Genomic DNA, 22,009 nt, shown 5'->3' on the forward strand with positions numbered 1-22,009 from the left:
AGACGCAAATTCCCTCAGTTTCTACTTCAAAGAAATAAAAAATAAGGCCTGCGAAATTATCTTGGCTACAAACTCCTAAATCCCTCAAAATTTCACAACCATTGGAAACTGCTCCAACCAGAGAGGCAACCAAAGTTGCAAGACTCTCCATGGACATTACTGAAATCGACTCAATCATGACTAATGTAGATAAAAGAAAGGAATTATTTGGCTCTTCTACTGGCAAACAACTACCAAACCTAACTTCAACTCCTTGTATAAAGCCAACAAACTACCACAACCTTTTACAATCGCATCTCAAAATTGAGCAGCAAAACTCTATCCCTGTGTCACGACCACTGTCAAACCATTTCACCTATGACTCAGACGAATCTTACCATACTCTAGATCTACCGACCAAAAAACAACTCATACCGTCCTCACAACCCTCACAAGACAAAAACACAAACACAACACCTAAAGATTTCTGTTCTGATGATCACACTAATCCGAGGACAGCCACTACCATGCAGGATCTGCAAAACTTGCTGATTGCAGTAATGTCGCAATCAATGATTCCCTTTCTTAAACTTCAAGAAATCATGAAAGACAATATTCGTGACCAAGCCACTTTACTAGCCATGATTCACGCCAAACAAACCTACACCGAAAATGTCTTCACCACCATTGAAACTCGTTTGAATACTGAAGCAGAACAATCCAACCGCTGGCAGCAAAGACTGTCTGAAAATGCAAGAGGCGACCGACAAGAAAAATCCCAGCTGACATCTGAAGTACTCGCTCTTGAAAGCACACCATCAACACCATATGCTAATTTCTTCTGCCCAAACAATGGAACAACCTAAACAAGCTCCTCTGATTCCGCACTTAGCTCAAGACCCTGAAACCTCGACCTTATCCATACCACACTGTACCTCAAAAGAAATCATTGCTAATTTCTCCATTGTTCACAACCTCAAAGTCCCCGTCTAAGATCTCCACAGACTCTTACCAGATCTTCTTGCATGGGAAAAAAGCATCTGGTAATAAAGCAAAAACCTCTAGAAAACACAATAAGAAGCAAACGGGATCAAGAGCCTTCCTACGTACTGTGAAAAACTCTGAAGAACCCAAGGTCCCAGCAAAAGAATTATTAAAAAATCCCTCGCCTCACCTCACGCCTCATTCAAAACCCACAGACCCAATTGAAATGAATTCCTGAAAAGAAGACGGCGAACGTTCTGTCACAAGATATTACACCCACCGTCGAAGATCTTCTCAATTTAACTACCCATGCAGACCCACAAATGCCAGATACAGGCAACAACTGCCACAAGCTTTATAATCCTAGATGAATACTGTTCTGATATTTCTTCCCTGGCCCCAGACAGCTACGGGGAAATCTCGGATGCATCCTTGAGTGATGCGACAACAGGTCCAACAGACTCCGTAACTTACGACCAGATTTCAAATGACACATTTGGGTCCGTAATCTCCAGCGACACGGATGATAGCTGCACTTTTCTCTATTTCGTTAATCCCTTAATACAAAAACAACTTCATGAAATATGCATTGAAAACATCTTTAACAGACCAGACATCCTTATTCTAAATAGAACAAACGTCCGACAAATATTTCGAGCTATGACGCAGCTAGCCCAGATTTCTACAAAAGACATTAATCTTGTAATGTTCAAAGACTATCTCCACCTAGATAAAATGTACATAGTTATGTGACCCAACTAACTTTGAACTGATGGTATCAATACGTATCCAACTCAGAAAGCTGGGCTTCAACTGTTGGTCTACTACAGACAGTATTACAACTGATACACGAAACCCCAGATTAACCACATCTGAAAGCTCTTCTTCAATACCAACTCAAGTTGTAAAACCGGCATCCAGTTCTCAGAGCACCTCTAGATACGCCCCGAATCAATCCTCTAACAAGAACCAACCCAAATATACGGAATGGTCCAACAGACACCAGCGCCCATTTAGAAAGGACTACGACACTGATTCATCATATGCATAAAATTCCTTATCTACCAACTCATAACCATTAACTAAATCAGGCGTCACATGTTCATTATGCTTGTGGAACACCAGAGGAAACTCATCTTTTCACCCACCATTCTCCAGAACTTGATAACTATCAAATCATTTGCTAACCAGAAACTTGGCTCAGCGCAACACCTTGCTGCGAGGGATTCCTTCCTTTCCTAAACCCAGCAATAGTAAAAAACCAAGGAAGACCTGCATATGGTCTCCTTATCCCGATTAAATTCAATCCACAATGGACTGTACTTAACACTGAAAATACTAACTCTTGGACACAAATCACAACAATAAGAGCTACAGGAATCCCTGCAACGGTGCAGGACAAACCACCTCCCAAAAAAGATGGGAGTGCAATTGCAATACTGACCCTTTATTGGATCCAGCGGCCATCGCTAATGAAACGTTTATTGATGGAGGTTTCTTATCAATTGACAGACTAACCGCCAAGCATCGGACAATTGAAATCATAATTTGTGGAGATTTAAATATTAATCTTCACACTCAAGAAGGTTAAACCGAACGAAACTCTCCATACAGGCTAGAAGGTGGGTGAAAGAAATAACTACCCGTAACCTCATGTTACTTGACCATACCACCGACAACTTAACAAAATCATCCCAACATGGTCCAGAGGAAACTCCACTGCCATAATTGACTATATTTTCTCATCAGCACACCTGTATGAATTAATATCGAAACTACAAATGCTGCTATCTGATAAGAGACCACAACCAACTAACTATACATGGATGCGGCCTACCTCAACAACCAAAAACCACACCACAATATCCTCTTGAATTGACTAGTACATCAACCAGATTACGCATTCCACACCAAGCGTTGTCTGCGCTCCCAAAAGCATTCCAAAACTCTGCTCTGAAAGACACGTATAAACTCAATTATCAATGGATCCTGATACCCTTCCAAAAATCAAGTGGTACCCGACCCCTGAAAGAACATCGGCATACATACAATGAAGAATCAGCCGAAAGGAAAAAACTTCTAAGGAGAAAACTACGCCAACTGAACAAGATCAAAACAGTAGAAAATAGTGCAATAGCAAAATAAATAAAGTGAAAATACTCGAACTGGAGGAAATCGCAACAAAGAATCTTACGACAGTTGGACGCTGAAAGCATTATGAAGTCATACAAGTCCCATAACACGAGAGAACTGTGGAATTTACTAAATGACAACTCCCAGAATCAACACAAAACTGACAGCTAATGTGTCTCAAGAAACCTGGACTCTCCACTTTTCAAACATGTATAAAGTTCGACCCGTGCAAGCAAGTGACAGAAGCACTCTTAACAAAACAAAATGGCAAGTAAATGCAGATCATGATGACTTCATGCTGTTGATCAAAAACCTAAATGCCTCAAGAGCACCTGGGCCAGATGGCACTTCCAACACGGTCATCAAAGAAACCCACCCCCCCCCCCCCACATGGGCAAAGTTTATGTGCAATCTTCTAACCCTGATTAATGCTCTTAATCAGATTCCTACCTCATGGAGGACTGCCACAATTATTCCTATACACAAGCAAGGAGCACGAGATGATCCAACACATTTTCGTCCCATCGCTCTCCTCGACCCCCTGGGAAAATTGTTTGCATCAATCCTACTAAAACATCTGACCACCTGGGCAACAAACACTGGCAGACTCTCTGCCAGACAAACCTTCTTCACCGCCAATGTCGGAACCAACATCAATCTGATAATGATAAATCTAATCAAACACGAGGCCATTAAAAACCATGGCACCTTCCACACAGCCTTAATTGATTTACGCATGGCATTTGATGCCATATCAAGAGAAAAACTTTGGACCAAATTGAAAGCATGGAAATATCCAACAAACATCTTAGAGCCAATTAAACTATTCTACTCTAAAACATCAATCAAGGTCAGATTATCGAAAGAAGGTGCAACTACAGAATCCATCAACATGGAAAATGGCCTAAAACAATGATGCCCACTTGCTGCAACCTTACACAATCTTTTCACTGCTGATATTGAAGAACACATATTCAGCACTGTAACGAACGCACCAAAGATAAATTCCATCCCAGTTCCCATCATGTTATTCGCTGATATCATCCCTCTCGACAAGACTCCATCAGGACTGCAAACGAGTTTGACATCACTAAGCAAATACATGAACATAAATGAATTGTCTATTAACATCGTAAAAACCAAGACAATGGCCTTAGCCAAGATTCAATTAAAAAAATAAAAACAAGCTACTTTCATCCTGGATGGGATACAACTAGAAACTGTTACCACCTTTAAATACCTTGGTATTCCAATAAATCAGTCCAAAACGGAAGAACAATGGCTAGATAAAATTGAACGGAAATCACAAGCATTAGTGAGACAGGGATGTCTTATGCACCATAAATATGGAAAATTCTCTTAAGCCTATCATTGCATACTACAGACAAATATGAATCCCCATTATCACCTATGGTACAGAGGCAATGCTCAAGATCAATAAACTGGACAAAGTATGAGGCAATTTTTTGGTGCAAAATTTTACACCTGCCACCGTCGTACCCAATGCCAAGAATAAGATACCAGATGGCAACTCAATCTCTGGATTCAATTGTACTGTGGAAGCGACTGGACATATTTCGTAAAATACTAACTGACCCGAAAACCCCAGCCATACAAATCCTGAGGCTACATCCGAATACATTTAACAACACAGTCCTTCAAGCATGGAAACAGAACCTTCAGCAAGACATGGCCAACGAGGAGATATCAGAGGAACTCTTAACACTTTGCCCTCAACACGCAAAAAACAAAATCTTGCGCAATGACTGGATAAAAACAATTCAAACAAAAAACACCTATCAACAGAATCTCCAGTGCACCACAGACATTTGAACAATTCCTGAACTACCCAAAAATATCACAATCTTTCCAGACCCTACCATCAGAACAACGTTCCTGAGAATACGACTAAACACGATGCCTACAAGAGCAAATCTCGCCATTGCTAGAAAAATAACTTTCACTGACCAATACTGCCGATTCTGCAAAGCTCAAACCATACCTGAAACCCTACACCACCTTGTGATGGAATGTCAGTCCCTCTCGACTCAACGGGAACAATTTGGTGGTTTCTTTGAACTTTCAGCACAACAAATGGGCACAGAGGAAAGATGGTCTGCGTTACTCAGCGGCCAAAATACCAAATATAATTACACAATTGCTCTTGCTTCAAACTTAACAAATGGAGTCACTGAGACCCATACATCTTCGAATTCTCTCAAGTCTCTCTATATAAATGAAAAACTTTATAATTAAACTACATCATTTTAATAAAAATAAAAAAATATTGCCAGAGCTTTATTTTTATGCGAACCGTAGCCTATGTGAAACCAGTTTGACCTCACTGATATACTCGAACAGTGTCTGCCGGGTGAGACATTTCTCCCTTTACTCTTTCTGTTACTGCCTCCGTCATGTCCGTGTGACTGAAACCTGCTCCGGCAGTGGACCGAGCCCCTGCCAAGAAACACTGCCTGGTTCCCTCTGATCAGTTTATTTTCTCCATGCTATGCCTTCAATGTGGGGATAAAGTCTGCTACGTTGACACCATGGGAGGCAAAGTGTTTGCTTCTGGCAGTCTGGCTTTAAGGGTTATGAATGCTGCCTGTGCCCTGTTGAAGTACATCCACACCTTGTCTAGTGTGATCTGTAGAGAACTGTCCCATTCAGGTTTATGCTGGATGGGTTTGTCTTTGGCAGAGGATGGCATGGCAGATGCTGTCTAGTCTGGACAGATGCTATCTGGTCTGGGCAGATGCCATCTGGTCTGGGCAAAGACTGTGCGGCCGATGCTATGGGCACAATAACATTTCTTTGTAGGCATTCGTGGGTGCAGACATCTGGGTTTCAACAGATGTACAGACTAAATTCATTGACATGTCGTTCAGTGGTAAAATTCTGTTTGGGTCTAAAACCAGAGTCCCTGGGGAGATTCAGGGCTGCTACGCTGTAGTCTAGCTATCTAACAGCCTTCTGATTCCCCTACCATGGACGTCACCTTCTACCTACACCTCCTTTGCCCACCGTAGAAGGAAGGCGCAAACTAGCCCAACAGCTTTTCTCCCACTAGGCTAGAAGCCAGAAGTCAGTTTGTTACTGCCTCTGCTCTTTTAGTACAAAACCACTTTCACTTGGTCCACTGTTTCAGTTGCGAGGAAGGTTGTCTCTGGATACTGGAGAATGGTGTAGCACTGCCTCCTAACTTGGATTTTACAGTTCCTGTCTCAGGGATACTGCCTCCCTTTCAGCCAAGGCCCCATCCTACCACTCTTTTGGGACATACCCACTCCCCAACACTCCTTCCTGCTAGAGGAGATTCATCCGCTATTGAACGGCACCATAGAGTGGGTGCCTGCCTCCGTAAGAGGGAATGGTTGGTACTCTTTATTTATTGGTGCTGGAAGATGTCTGCCTGTGTCCATTCATAGATCTGGGAATGCTGAATGTGTACCTGCAGTGTCATATTAATATTGGTAATCTTGGGCTGGATTCTCCAAGGTCTCTGATAGCAGAATATGCCCCTCTAAGAACTATTGTTCATAAAAGGTCATCGAAGACATGGTATACTCGGCAACTCTGAGTTAAAAAAGGAACATCGATACCATGAGAATAGGTGGTACCTTTTTTAAATCAATGGAACATGCAACATTGGCAAGATCAGCACAAATCAACTATAAAAAGACTGTCTTTTGAGCTAAATCATTTTTTTTTTTTTTGTTTGTCACAAAGAATTATTTTAGCAGCTAATCGTCAGCAAGAATTATTTTAAACCATTGCTAACTTTGTTAATCCAACAACCAATACCCTAACAAAGGTTTCATTTTAATGGGCTAAATACATTCAGATACAGCACTACCTAGAAGCAAACAACTTGCTAGGACTACGACAGTCAGGATTCAGACCTAGACACGGGACTGAGACGGCGCTCATTGACTTAGACACAAATTCAGAACCTTAAAGACAAGGATAAATCTTCCTTACTCCTATTACTTGACCTATCGGCAGCATTTGACTTAGTGATTCATGAAATTTTATGTAGACATCTGTCATCTGCTGCATATCTTTCAGACCAAGCCAACACCTGGATTAAATCCTTCCTTAGCAACAGGTCAATAAGGGTCTTTGCACCTTCAGCATCTGCCTTACCATCACCAGTCACTTGTGGAGACCCTCAAGGATCCTGTGTATCCCAACTCTTTACAATGTCTTCTGTGTCACGTACACAAATTACGCAGTCGACACCCAGATACTCATCCCCATCACTGGTGACTACACTGCTGATAGTAAAACCCTTAATGATATTTACAGCACCATTCAAATTGCAGGTTTATGTCTAAACAACGACGAAACCGAATTACTCCTCCTTGGCTCTCCATCTAAACTGAGCAAATTAGGGGACCCTCTTCAACTCCTTCAACATTGACGGTAACACCATCAAAATAGCCAACGATGTGAAAACTTTAGGAATCCACATTGACTCAGGCCTCACACTTACGAGACAAACTAATGCATTAGCATCCTCTACAGCTTATACTTGCAAGCTTATTACAGCCTGCCGCCCATACCTGAACACAACTAACTGCATTTCAGTAGCAAGAGCCCTAGTATTATCTAAGCTTTACTATTGCAATGCGCTCTATCTGGCTACATCCCAACAAAATATGAACAAAATGCAAGTCATGCAAAATAATGCAATCAGATCAGCATGCAACATCCCCAGGAAACAGCACATCACTGCAACCAGACAGAACATGAAATGGATCAACATTAAGCAGAGAATAGACCTAAAGTCACCATCACTCCCCCACAAGTGCCTCCACAACCAGGCCCCCACTTACCTATCTGACACCTTCTCACGTCATACATCGACGCAAACTACTAGAACAGCGCAATCGCACTGTCGTCCTCCCACGATTCAACCAACAAGGCGCAGGCGAAGTCAGCTTCCCAGTCCTTGCCGCAAAGAAAGGGAATGCTCTACCCATCTCCATAAGAGTGGAACCATCCTTCATTCAATTCCGTAGCAAGGTTAAAGCCTGGTTCTACAATCAGGACCACAATCCATCCGCTCTATAAAAAACAATACAACCAATTCCTTTTCAATTGCCACTGCTTGTATATATGTAGCTGTTTTCACACTGTATAATAAAATAATCTGTATCTTGCTACCATATATGCTAACAGTCTGGATTGTCTGTACATTTTATGTATGTGTAATTTCTTAGTTTGCTTGTATAGTTTATGCATGTGCAACATGTAAGATTCAGCGCCCAGTTGCCCCAGGGCTGGGCCGCGCTTTACAAATAAATACAAATAGAGACAAAATTCTGAATACTGAAAACAACATCCCGATTCATAGAGAACCAGATGCTATATCTCAATCAAATGCTGCTACTATAAATAACGATGTGGTTAGTACATCAGGAACTGGGATAGCTCAATTTAGCTTTAAGCAAGTGTCTGAAGATGACATCTGTGCTCTCATGTCACAACTAAAACCCACAAATGATGTGCTTTTCCCAATTCCTACGCTCGTCGCTAAGCGGCTTTCCTCTGAACTTTCCCCGTTTATGACTACATTCGTAAAATTGTCATTAACTAAGGGGCTAGTCCCAGATTCTTTGAAATAGTTTGTTGTCCGCTGGCCAGGAAAAATCCTGGAAAAGGTGGTCACTGGGCAGTTGCACGTCTACATCGAAGACAGTGGTTTTCTTCAACCCTTACCGTCGGGTTTTCTCCCCAAGCACAGGACGGAGACAGCTCTGTTGGCGGCATGGAACAAGCTGCTTCAAGCAGGGGATGCTGGAAAACTATCCCTGCTTGTCATGCTTGACCAGTCCGTCGTATTTGATACGGTTGATTATGGTATTCTTCTAAATCGTTCGAAAAATCTAGTGAAGGTAGACTCTTGTGCTCTTGTTTGTTTAACCTTGTTTTTAACTGGGCGTAGACAGTGTGTACAGACGGGTGGTTTCCTATCTGAAGTTCTTTTTCAGTGTTGCGGAGTCCCTCAGGGATCAGTACTTTCCACACTTCTATTCAATATATAGCTTCGCACTCTAATGCATATTCTGAAGAAATATCTCCAATTCCATTCTTATGCTGATGATACTCAGTTATACATTAGACTCAATGATATGGAAGGTGCTATCGTTGTGGTGAGCAAGTGCTTGGAAAAAAGAGTGTGGATGGAAAACAATTGGTTACAATTAAACCCCAAAAAAACAGATGTGATTTTATTTGGACCCAAACACTTGGGGACCAGCCTTAAGTATGCTACCAAGGTTAAAAATCTTGGCTGCATCTGGCAGCGTGATCTGGGTTGTAGTGGCAAGGTCTCAGCCAAAATTTCAATTTTCTATAATATACGCCTCCTCCGCAAGGCATTACCTTACGTGCCTGACTCTGATCGTGAGAGCCCTGGTCAATTCTAAACTAGACATGGTAACAGACTTTTGGCCAATGCCCCGGCCAAACGGATTAATCGCCTACAAAAAGCCCAAAATGCTGGAGTAAAACTGGTCTTCGGTGTTGCCAAGAATATGCCAACTTCAGGCTTACGTCAATTTAAAATCGGTGCCTGATGTACAAATGTTTGAATGGGTTGGTGCCAATCTATCTAACAAATAAACTGAAACATTATCGCCCGACTAGGGCACTAAGGTCGGAAGATCATTGTTTACTTATTATCCCTAGGACCAAGTGTGTTTCTCGAGGAGACTGTAGTTTTTCAGTTGCCGGATCGAGACTCTGGAATAGTCTTCCACTTACTTTAAGAAGGGCAGTCTCTCTACAAATCTTCAGGGTAGGATTAAAAACGTACCTGTTTAAGTAGTTTCTGGTTATGCCACGATGCACTTGGCTCTTTTTGGGTAGCAATAGCTAATCCTTCTAATTTTTCTGTTCTTTCTCATTTCGGGATTCCAACTGCGCCAGGATACGATTCAGTTTGTTGTGTGCACGTTATAAATACTTCGAAATCAATTGCAGGACTGCCTAGTGTCACTGAACCTCGGGACACATTTCCACATACCGATCTAGAGCACAAGAAGTTCCTGAGATTTGTCATTTGGAACACCCATTACCAGTTCAGGGCCCTGCTCTTCGGCTTTTCCAGAGCCCTGAGAGTCTTTACAAAGCTGTGGGCTGTGTTAGCCGCTTTGCTCAGGAGAGTGACGATTCATGTCTTTTCTACCTGGATAGCTGGCTCATTCAAGTTTTTACGCCAGATCTGGTGTCAACCCATCAGCACCAACCGGTCATATCCTGCACATCTTGGGCTTTTCCTTAAACCTAAAGAAGTTCATGTAACTCCACCCTAGTTTCTCTAGTTAAAGACACATTCCTACTGAGGAGTGGATGGCAAACCTCTTGCAGGTGGTACAAGTCTTCCAAACTCATTTATGCGATGCCTGTTGAACAGTGAGTAAACCGAGAATTATCTGGGTGTTCCTAAACATGAACACAGTGAGAGAATAAAACATTAAAATGCCACTGGTACAATGTGTACATGAAAGGCTATGATGATGCCCGTTTACAAAGTATAAATGTACCAAATGTTAACCTTTTTGCAATGGCTCTGTCAATGCCATTTATTATGCAATGTTGGACTATACTACTCTGGATCTTTAGAATGGTTCAAGCTGGCACTCCCAGACTGGCTGTAGGGCTGCAAGGCCATACTAGTGGCAGATGAGCCTTCTGCAAATGGCACGTAACAATCATTGCATGAATATGTGCATTCGCTTTATCAGTGTAGTGTGTTTCTCAGTCAGTATTTCAATGCCTCTCAAAAGCTTTCTGTCGGGTCTGGTTGCTCGCTTACAGGTTATGCCCTGAGCAAAGATAGACTTCAAGTCTGTGCTTATGAATAACAATTTGATGGTCACTTTCTTTCTTAGCTGAAGTACATACTTCCCATAATCGCAGCTTACTGAAAGCTGCTTCCAAGAATGACAAAGAGTTAGGCACCAATCCGTATGTCTTTTAAAGCTTTCCACACATTGGGAAGGGTATTAATGTGAGAATAACATACTCTGCTGGATGCAAAGTTAAGGTCTCCAGTCAATAGATTTTGATCCTGCGCAGCTCTGACCTTGATGAGCTACCATCCGACTTGTGTTTCTTTCCCGGAAACAAAGGTTTAAGATGTGGTCAGCTAAGGCACATACATTTGTGTGTCTTGTCTGACTATAGTTTGCGCTTATGTGCCGCTGACATCCAATAGGTGACAGTTGTCCCACGTTGAGCGTGGGGAGAGGTTTTATACTGACACTGCATATATTGCCAGCAAACATTCCTCCGTTACGATAAACACTATAAAGCAATGAGCAATTATTGACTATATTATTTTGTTTTCAGGTGGTATTATGTTTTGACCGCGTTTTTTGGGATCCAAGTGTGAACTTGTTTGGTCATGTTGGCAGCACAACAGCAAGCCGAGGAGAACTCTTCCTTTTCTGGAACCTCTACAAAGGTAAAAGACTGGACTGCGACCAGTTGTAATTCTTTGTTTTTAGTATTACATTTGTAAATGTTCTCCCTACATTATTTAACAAGTGCGTGTTCCAGCAGATTAACACAGAACCCTTTATTCAATGCTAAAATTGTTTCTGACGGTTTTGGTCATGCCAACTCTAGCAACTCTTCCCTCACCATTGGGATAGATTTTTCCAGGAACTTCTATAAAAAAAGTTTGACTGTTGTATCCAAGTATTAGAAAAATATTTTAACCCCAGGAACCAGACACTTTCTCTTTTTTCAAAGAAGGAAAATGCGGCTTGTCTGGTTATTGTATATCTAGTGTGGTAAGTGAGCAGTGGGTTTATACAGAAAAATTGCTTATTTGAATATGATGAACATATAGATAAGTAGAAGCAAACCTGGATTTTACTAAATATCTAGAACCTCTGAATGAATGCCAAAGAAACATGTTCTGATCTTGTGGCTCTGTCAGGCTGTTTTATCACAAAATGTGTCACCTAGCACCAACCATGTTAATAAATTCCCCCCAAAAAAGAATATATAGCCGCACCTGAAGCCCATAGCATAACTATTCAAACTCTGCAACTCCCTCACTTCCATGATCCCTTTACTCCTGTGTCCTGTCCCCTTTCCTCCATGTTTATGGGATATTCCGACCTTTGGGACAGAAGCACAGTTTGGTAGAATCCAAAAACATTCATTTTTTATTTTTATGCTGGGCCAGCGCATGTTTGGCTATGTCCCCCGCCTTCCTGAGCCCGCATTGCCCTTTCGCTGCGCGGTCGGGAATGGTTGCGCTTAGCATCTACAGGGCTTTTTTTCATCCTGCTTCTTGTCCTTCAATTTGTCTTCCTGTCTCAGTTCCATTATCGTTTTCTTTTCCTGCGCTGGAACGTAAGGTATTTACGCCATGTGTCTCTTATGAATATCAATACACTGAGGCAGACTCTCACAATCTTTGCCTCGACTTTCTAGGCCCTAATCATCAGTGAAATTCGTGCTTCTATTGCGATTCCCTCTCGGTCCGGGCACTAGAAGGACATCTCATCACGTTGGAGACGGTCTTCCACGGCGTTCCTCCAGTGCACCTAAGGGAATTCATCAAGGAACAAAAACTGCCGGGTTAGTACCCTTCTTTTCTGAGCAACCCGTCCAGGTGACGTGTACCCAGGCTCATCCGATTTGTCGTCCTAGCGTCACATTGGCTCGCCCTGAGCTGCCTCATTCGGGTGCTAAACAGAATACCAGAGGTTTCCCCCTTGGGGGCTAAAGCTAACAGGGTCACCCCTGAGGTTCCCCAGAAAGGGGCTAAGACATCTACCAGCAAGGTCTAGGATCCCAGTTCCGGGGCTAATAAAAACCAGATTATACCTCAAATGGGCTAAACATAGTACCGGCCATGCTGACCGAGCCAAACGGACAAAGGTTCGTACAAAGTACACATTTTTCGCCTCTGCCGAGGATCCCACAAAAAGGTCTAAGGACCAGGAATCATTGAAAAGCTCCTAAAATAATGGTCAAAACCACTATGGCTTCAGACAAATCTAGCACTCTAGAAGTCTAGGTGTACTTTGAGCACTTACATTCATGTGCCGTCTTGAGCATGGATTTGTAGGGTTTTGTGTGCGGTTTTTAATACCTCCTGCTTTGTCCTTCAGATCTCAAACTCCCCAGCAGTACACACCAAGCACCACTAACCACCCAAATTCCTATGGTTTGTTACTGCTCTAGAATTTCGTTTTTTTATTATTTTTTTTTTACTTTTTTTTTTTTACATGTATATTTTTTGTCATTCTTGGACATGAAATCTGCCTTTTCACACTTAATGCAGAGTAATTATTTTTCATTTTCCCATAGCAAAGTTTGTTATGCTTAGTTTGAAGCCACCAGATTAAACAAACGATACATTTAGCAATACTAATGTTTCTTCCTCCTATGAATTCCTCATCTTTGATATTCAACACCCAGCGTAGTTGCACTTTGGAAACATTTCCATCCGCAAAGGTTTGCAGCACGGCTCTGTATTGGCTCCACCCAACACCTCTACGTGCATCATGCCAGACATGACGTTGGGGCCAATATATATGGAGGTGCTGCACCCCGTGACTTTAGTTCCTTTTTTCCGCGCTCTCTGCTTGCTTTAGCAACACTGCTTCTTTAGAAGTATCTTTAGGCTTTTGTGCTGTGTATCAAATCTGTCAAAAGCCCTGAGGTTTTAAACACTGCGTCGACTGCAGGCATCTAATGACTGTCTCCGACCCCCACATAATGTGCCTGTACTGTCTTAGTGTGAGGAACACAACGTGTAGGATTGTGGGCCGTGTCGGGCGATGCACCCCAAGGCACTTCGAGAGCAGGTGGCCAAATGTTACTATTTCTATATCGGTACGAACGTGACAGACTGACCTGGTTGAGGTCACTGAGCGCAGAGCGAAGCACAGTTACTGGTCCGTAAGAACAAGACACTCTGCAAGAAGTCTTGTTCACCCAGCAGTCTGTCCATTCTCCTTCCTCCTCGAAGAGACGTCACTGCTCGGGAGTCCTCTAATGAATGGTCACCTTAGATACCCACCCCCACCTAATACTACATGCCAGAGGAATAGAATACCTTTTTGCTCAAGATGCTGGACGTTTTTGCCAAGGTGCTGGTGGTGTCATTGGGGTCCACCACACCTGGACGAACAAGCAGGGTCTCTGCAAGAGCCCATGACAATACGCCTTAAACTCAACAGCGACTTCTTCGGGTGATGACCCGTCTCTGCACCACTACATCTTCCAATGTCTGCCTTCAAACTACTTACTCCTCAACATCGCTGGCACTGCAATTCCTCAGGAGTATGCCCCACTCCCTATGGGCATGTTTGTCTCGTATGGAAGGCATCTACAACAAGGAGAGTGTTCATGTCCCTTTTGGGCTGGAATCCTTAGGCTCCAGATAAGCTAAGGACTCCCCTGAGCAATTTTATGTGGCGGAGGGGAGACTTTTGCTGGATATGATATGGCATTTATAACGCACCTACACACAAGTGTTTCAAGGCGCAACGAGGCAAGGGAGGGGGATCAGAGGGAAGACAGAGGCAACGATCTTACTAGGCATGGTGACATTGAGATTGCGCAAGTGCAGGGAAGGGGGAGGGCGAAAGGGGGAGGGGCAGTGCAGAACATAGGATCAATAAATAGAATAAATAAAAACAAAAGGTGAAAATGCGGCCCGCTTGTGGCAAGTGGAGGGGTAAGTGCAGACATCAAGTGTCAGGAGCTGGTGGGAGCTGTAGGAGTACAGAAATAGCCCCCAAGTGCAGCAGTTGCCTGGTAGGCATTGCAGGTGTGGAGCTGGCAGAGAGGGGGCCTGGGAACATAGGGTAGCCAGGTGACCAGTGCAGTTTCAGTCAGGAGTTCAGCAGGGTAGAGGCGGAGAGAAAGCAGAAGCAAAGAGGAAGGTCTTATGGGGCTTCCGGAACCTGAGATGGTTCTCCTCAAGTTTTAGGGAGGCTGTGCCAGAGGGAGGCCCCAGCCAAATAAAGGGATCTACCACCAACTTGTTGCTTGGAGAAGCGACTGACCCTGAGGGAGTTGGAGGCAGATGAGCAAAGAGCTCAAGAAGGGAGATATGTAGAAAGAGAGAGTTGAAGGTATTGAGGCCCCAGAAGGCCTTGTGGACAATGCAGAGGGTTTTGAATTAAATCTTTGCAGCCACTGGGAGTCATTGCAGAGATTTCACTCCTGGACAAACACTATTCCTGGACATGAGGCCAATGATAAGTCTTGCAGTCCTGTTCTGGATAAGCTGCAGAGGGCAGAGAGTAGAAGCAGGCAGATTTAGAAAGAGGCTGTTGCAGTAGTCCAGCCTAGAGATAACCAGAGCTCTGGAGACAGTGAGCTTCTGGGGGCAGGAGAGGAAAGGAACAATAGGTGCAGCTGTTAGTGTGACTTCTTATAGATATCAGAGATGTGAGGAGAGAAGGAGAGTGTGGAGTCAGTGCCAGGTATTGGTTGAACAGCCAGGGAGAGAGGTTAGATCCCTGGGGAACACCACATGTAGAGATAGAGGAGAGGAAGGACCCGAGTTGGACCTGGGAGGGTCGATCTGAGAGAAAAGGGGTTAGCCAAGCCAGGGCCTGATCGGTGATACCCAGGTTATCACAGACGGTTGAGCAGGATGGCATGGTTGACCGTGTCAAGGGCAGAAGAAAGATAAAGGAAGATGAGGACACAGGGGGTATTGGAGTCAAGGTTTGAGAGCAGGTCTTCACGGATGTTCAGGAGAGCAGTTTCCGTGCTTCTGGCAGCTCTGAAACCAGACTGATGGTCATGGAGACAACCAAGCGAATCAGTGTGAAGATTAAGTTGGGAGATGGCCAGCTGTTTCAGGGGTTTGCCCAGCGAAGGAGTGAGGGAGATTGGGTGTTAGCAGGGCAGGAGGGGTTGGGTGAGGGTTTCTTAAGAAGAGGGTGCACAAGGGAGTGCTTCAGGGCGGAAGTGAAGACTCAAGTGGCGAGTCGTGGTTGCAGAAGTCGGCCAAAGCAGGAGCCAGGGTGTCAATGTGGTCCTTGATGGCTTTAGAGGAACAGGGGAGAACCTGTTTTGATGATAGTTTCATAGATCAGACCTGTCTAAAAACCCTGTCAGGGGAGAAGAGGGGAAAGGCAGAGAAGGAGATAGGAGGGCTGGCCGCAGAAGGGCCAGAGGAAGAGCGGGAGTAGAGGGAGCAGAGAAAGAGAGAGGACAGGATGTCTTGAGTTTTAGAGATGAAATGAGAAGCCAGGGCCGTGCGGAGGGCCTGGGAGGCGACAGGAGAGGTAGAGACTGCAGCAGGATTGGCCAACTCCTTGCAGATTTTAACAAGTTCGGCCGGGTTGTTGGATGCCTCTGAGACGCAGGCTTGGATGAGGGCTCTCTTCTTGGTGGTGACAGAGAGCCAGTATTGCCTTTGGAGCAGGCAGCAGGCCGATTTGTCCAGGGATGCACAGGAGGCATGACATTTCATCTCAGCCAACCTGCACTTGCGTTTAAGGGTGGCAAGGTCTGAGGCGTACCAGAAATGGCTGTGTCAGGGTGGTGTCAGCCGAAGGGGGAGGAGGGAGTGAGAAAGTGGCGGCGAAAGCCTCAACTGACACGCTTCATGGGTTGGATAATCGAGAAGGTAAGTGGCAGTGCTGGAGCTGGCTTGGCCTGAGGGGTGGCGAGTGAGCTGGGAAGAAAGGAGAACGTGATCGCTTCAGGAGAGAGGAATGGTGAGAGGGATAGAAGGGGGAATGTCTGTAGAGATCAGACCATCCAGTGTGTGCCCTGCAGAGTCAGTCGGGCCAGAGGGGAGGATAAGGGAGTGAGAGAGAATTTCAGAGTGCGCGAAAGAGTCCAGAGGAAGGTCAGGAAGCATCCAGGTGGATGTTAAAGTTTTCAAGAAAGAGGAGTTGCGTGGTCGAGTCCAGGAGGGAAAAGGAGAGGTCCACCCGCTCGGAGAGGTAGGAGGAGATCTGAACAGGTGGCCGATAGATGGTAGCCACAGTAAGGGAATGGCTAGGAGAGAGAGAGAGAGAGAGAGCCTGCCGACGAGGCATTCAAGAGAAGGGCTTCGTAGGAATGACAGAGACAGGACTTCCACTCAGGGAATATCAGTACTACACCCCCTCTGGACCGATTGGACCTGGACGCAGGGAGGATCTTGTAGCTGTCAGGGAGGAGAATGTCAAAGTTCGTGACCGAGCTGGCCGTGAACCATGTCTTGGTGAGACCGACAATATCGAGGTCAAGTTCTTCAAGGAGGCGGCAGATGTCAGAGGCGTGTTTGACAGCTGAGTGAGTGTTTAGAGTGGCAATGTGGAGAAGGTTGCCGTTCTTGAAAGACTTCCGGGCAGGGGTACAAATCAGAGGTATGCCCTGTGGAGGTGTAGAAGATGATGTAGGAGCAGACAAACATGCAAATCTAGCTAATTGATTTTTTTCTCTACACCTACCAGGGTAATTTTTAATACACCCTGGAAGGCCCCATGCTGTAGGAACAATTGGTATCCTGCAAGGATTGTTTTATTCTTCTCATTAAATGCTCTTGAACAATCCACGTTTGTGATTTGAACATGTTGTTCTTTTGTACTCTGTATTCATGATGAATGTTATGTTTTATGTTTTTCTTCATTTTTTTCCAATTGCTTTTATTCATTTTGGTCAAAAGTATTACAATTCTGATCCATTAAAAACTGTGTTTTCAACAATAAATTTATTGTCAGCATACTCTAGACTTCTTCTTTGGTTTACTCTTAGTGACTGGCCTTTGCAAGCACTAGCCTCAAATTGATATGGAGATTTAATTCTAATTTTTGACAGAATTTAGGACTGTCTACAGTGTGAGTACTCTTTTGTTGGTTCTGTTTAAGCAGTATATTTTGCCCCCACTCACGCTCGCACACAGGGGCACCCCTATTGTTTGTTATATATGGAGAGGACAAGGTAGCCAAGGAGGAGATAGCAGGGGGGGGGGTGCACGGAAGCCGTGGGAGGAAGCGAGGGGGCAGCAGGATAAGAAATGAAATTGTTAAAGTGCGGAAAGCGTCCATCAAAGGAAGAGAAGGTTGGCCCGAGGGCCTTGGACCAAGACGGTACCAAGTTATCAAGGGGTTCCTGGGAGTCCCTCTGCCAGACATTAGTCCATTAGTCCTGGTTATGAGAGACTTACCCAGATTCTTTGTTTTTGCTTTTTCCCCTGTCTGCTGGGCCTAGAGATCCAAGCGACTCCTCACTGATGAGGCCCAACAAGGCCGAAAAATGTTTGGGGATGCTTGTGGTCTTGTGCAGAAGCAATGTGACCTAGCAGTTTGAGCTTGACTGCTCCTTTTGGTGTGGGGCCAAGCCTGATTTGCATATGGTCTTTCCCCTTCTGTAATGGCTTGGCAGGTGAAGAACAATGGTCTGTCGGGTTGCCCAGAGCAATGCCAGTGGTTAAGATTCATTATAAACATTCCAGCCATCCCTTCTTTGTTTTTGCCAAGACGGTACCATTCAGGTAAAGATTAATGATGACCTTAGAGGAGTGGAAGGAGGCCAGGACAATTGGCCTTCCACCGGGTGCCACCATTAATGGGAGAAGAAGAGAAAGGAGAAAGCACAGAGACCATATAAAGAGTCCATAGGTCTGGCAAAGGAACGACAAAGAGGATGTCGGTGAGTTTTTCCCTGGAGGAAGCACTGGTATAGGTGTCAGCGATAGTGAGGCCTGGAACTTCTTCCTACTAGATTTAATGAGGAGAGCATGATAGTCGATAGAGAAGCAGTTAAAAAAGATAGGAGAGACAGAGAGCACCATAGAGTAGGTAGGTAGGTAGGGAGCGGATAGAAGAGGAAGAGGGGTGGAAGTGGGTCCAGGGAGAACACTAGGGAAGGACACAGGGAAGGGCGCAAACAGAGGAGACCAGGAGAGACGAGACAATAGTAGACAATTGAACAATACAAGAGCACAGACAATAGTAGAACAGTTTGCTCGATGAACGCTTTGCTAAGAAGGCAAAACCAAAGACTGCACTACTTTCACAATGTTGTCTAAATACCGGAGAAAAAACACTCCTAGGTCTGAAAGTCCTGTATAGTGGGATAAAGGTCTAGGTTTCGCAAATGCAGTTTAAATACGCCCAATAACCATAGGGTTATCTCAGAGTGGCACAGGCTAAAAATCACAGTATTATTCTAGTGTAGGTAAAGTTGCTATGTGGCAGGGTTTTCAGGGTAGAGTGATGACTCTATTCTTCGCCCGGGCCACTCCTAGGTTACTAGTCGCTGCTGCTTGACGGCTGTCCTCTGGCTTCCCCTGCTGACACCTGCAGACACTGGCTGGAGCCGCCCTTTGCCTTAGGGGCACTTAGCCGCAGGGGCTGCACGGGCAGAGGACTGCCCTGGGAGGTTGCGTTAAGTGTTGAAATCTAGCCAATCCGGGTTGGTGGGCTGGCTGAGAGGCGGGCGGGGAAGGGGAAGGAATACCAAGGGGGTAGGGGGGAGCAAGGAAGCCTGCGTGGGCCAGGGGGCTCGACTGTAAATTTCAAAAGCAAGGCCCAGGAGGGTTTCAGGTGGTGATCTACTCACCACGATGCACCAGGTGGAAAAGGCACGCACAGGAGCTGCCAAAGACTAGGCAGAGCATAGGGGAAGTAATTTACCCAATCAGGGTTGGTGGGCGGGCTTGGGGGAACAGGAGGAGGGTGTGGAAGGGGAAAGGATACCAAGGGGGTTGGTTGAAGCAAGGAAGCCCGCGGGAGCTGAGGGACTCAACAGGGGCTGCAAATTTAAAAAGTAAGGCCCAGGATGGTCTCAAGAGGTGATCTCCTCACTGCGGTGCTCCAGGTGGAAAAGATCTTGCTACCGATTTACAAGAGGCGTGGATACTTCTCCAGAATATGACCTGCTGCAGCACCTACACCAGGGTAAACCCCAGGCTTCATTTCAATGCCTGAAGGGCATGCTGGTAGAGGGCCCCTGACAGCGTCCCAAATATTTTAAATGTTTATGGGTGCAGCCTCGCCTGGATTCAGTGGTCTTGGTGGCCACGAGAACAAAGTCTGCTAATCCTTCTTCACCCTGCGCCATCACACGGTACAAACAAGGCGTACAACTTGAAGCTTTCGGTAAGCAAGTGATCGCCACAGATGCGACTGCCATTAAGCCTGCAAATTCACTAGCCAACAATGCGAGAAATGATCGTGGAATTCGCCCCATTCTCGTCTTCCTTCCGGATGATAAAAAGCTGAAGTCGTTGGCACTGTTTAGCGAAGGAGACTCTACATCTGATCACACTATTGTAGTATCTGTGGATATCGCAGGCAGGTTTGTGCCAAATGGGTAATGGTGCAGTTCTACGCAGTCAAGGCTGCTTAAAGGCTGCCAATTTCAGACCTGATGCACAGGACTAAATACATGTCTTTCGACGGAGAAGACCTTTTTGGAGAAAAAAAAAGGTTGATGACACATTGCTTCCTTTCAAGACCAACAAAGCCAGATTGTTTATTAGACTTCAGCAAAGATGTAATTACCACACCTTTCATTTCAGACAGCACTTCTCAAGATCAGGCAGAGACCTTGCTCATCTTATCACTCTCACTCATTTAGAGAAGCTTATTAAGACTTCAGACTTAAGACTTCAGAGATCAGAACAAAGTCAGATCACAGTTCTACAAAGTTAACACCAGACGCACAGAATCCCAACCCAAACACCAGTCCAAGCAGGCTTGACTCATGTCGATCTGTGCCTACCCGCCCCTGTTTCAGCACCCCACAGCGGTTGGGGGTACACTTGTTCTTTTTCCTACACCATTGGCAGACGATTACATCAGACAAATGTGTTCTCTCCATGGTGGCACACGGTCAAATACCTAGAGGTGGTTCAAAGGAAAGTGCAAGCATTGCTATCCACAAATGTTATAGAGCAAGTGACTCCTTCTGAAAAGAATCAGCAAATGTACTCTCCCTATCTTCTGGTACGCAAAATGTCTGGAGACTAGACATTTCCTTGAACTCTGGTACCTCGATAAATACCTCCAGGCCCAAATGTTCCAGAAGGTTACCCTGCAAATGATCTTAAATCCGCTTTGCAATGAAGACTTCAGACATCCCTGGACATGAGTCTCCTACTTCCACATCCCCATTCACTGGCGGCACTGAATATATCTGCAGTTTGAGGGTTACCATTTCCAGTTCAAAGTCCTCTCATTAAGCCTCAAATCGGCCCAAGGAGTTTTTCAATGTTCCTGGCACTAGTCGCAGCCCATCTCTGAGGAAAAGGGCATCCCTGTCGACCCATTCTTCTATGATTTGTTGGTTTGAGCGCTCACGCTCAATCAAGGCCTGCAACACATGAAGCCTACAGAGGATGTATTGACGACATTGGGGTTCTCGATAAACTAGGGAAAGTCATCCACTACTCCATCTGAAAATATATTTGTCGTGCATTCCCTTGATCTACAACTGCAGGCTTTAGATACGCCTCCCTGCAGGATTTTCTAGGTGCCCATTGGAACCACTTTTCCGGACACTGGGAGGACAAAATTAAGCTGACTGTCGCTTTCTGCACAGCTCTTCTTTCAGAAAGGGAGCACCCTTCAGAACCCACTGTCATGTAATGGTGAAAATGGATGCATCCATGGATGTTTGTGGGGGCGTGGGAGCCACAAAGGAAATCTCCACACTAGGGGCGCTCGGTCATCAAATGAAAAAATACTGTATGCCAATGTATTGTAGCTCAGGGCAGTATATTGGGCCCTCATGTCTTTTCTTCCCCAGTCGCAGCGTACGACAGTGGGGGTGTTCACAGACAGCAATACTGCAATGTTCTACGTAAAAGAAAACTGGGAGATACCAGGTTGCAGACACTGCGGAAATGGGCAATGGTACGAAGAATGTTCCCATCCCCTTTTTACCTGCCCGGCATCAACAAATCAGTGGCCGACTG

The 22,009-nt window shown here is 44.9% G+C and overlaps 1 protein-coding gene across 2 annotated transcripts in view; it reads left to right on the top strand.

Annotated features, from left to right (window-relative positions):
• The window catches only part of KDM1A (lysine demethylase 1A), a 1,518,024-nt gene that overhangs the window by 1,347,632 nt on the left and 148,383 nt on the right, over positions 1–22,009 (top strand). For both annotated transcript variants that reach the window (XM_069622738.1, XM_069622739.1), the window contains exon 16: positions 11,458–11,572. In XM_069622738.1, the coding sequence (XP_069478839.1) occupies positions 11,458–11,572 (115 nt within the window). The remainder of the gene's footprint in view (positions 1–11,457; positions 11,573–22,009) is intronic.

Source organism: Ambystoma mexicanum, chromosome 11, assembly GCF_040938575.1.
Source record: "Ambystoma mexicanum isolate Mex_15411 chromosome 11, UKY_AmexF1_1, whole genome shotgun sequence".
NCBI lineage: Eukaryota > Metazoa > Chordata > Amphibia > Caudata > Ambystomatidae > Ambystoma > Ambystoma mexicanum.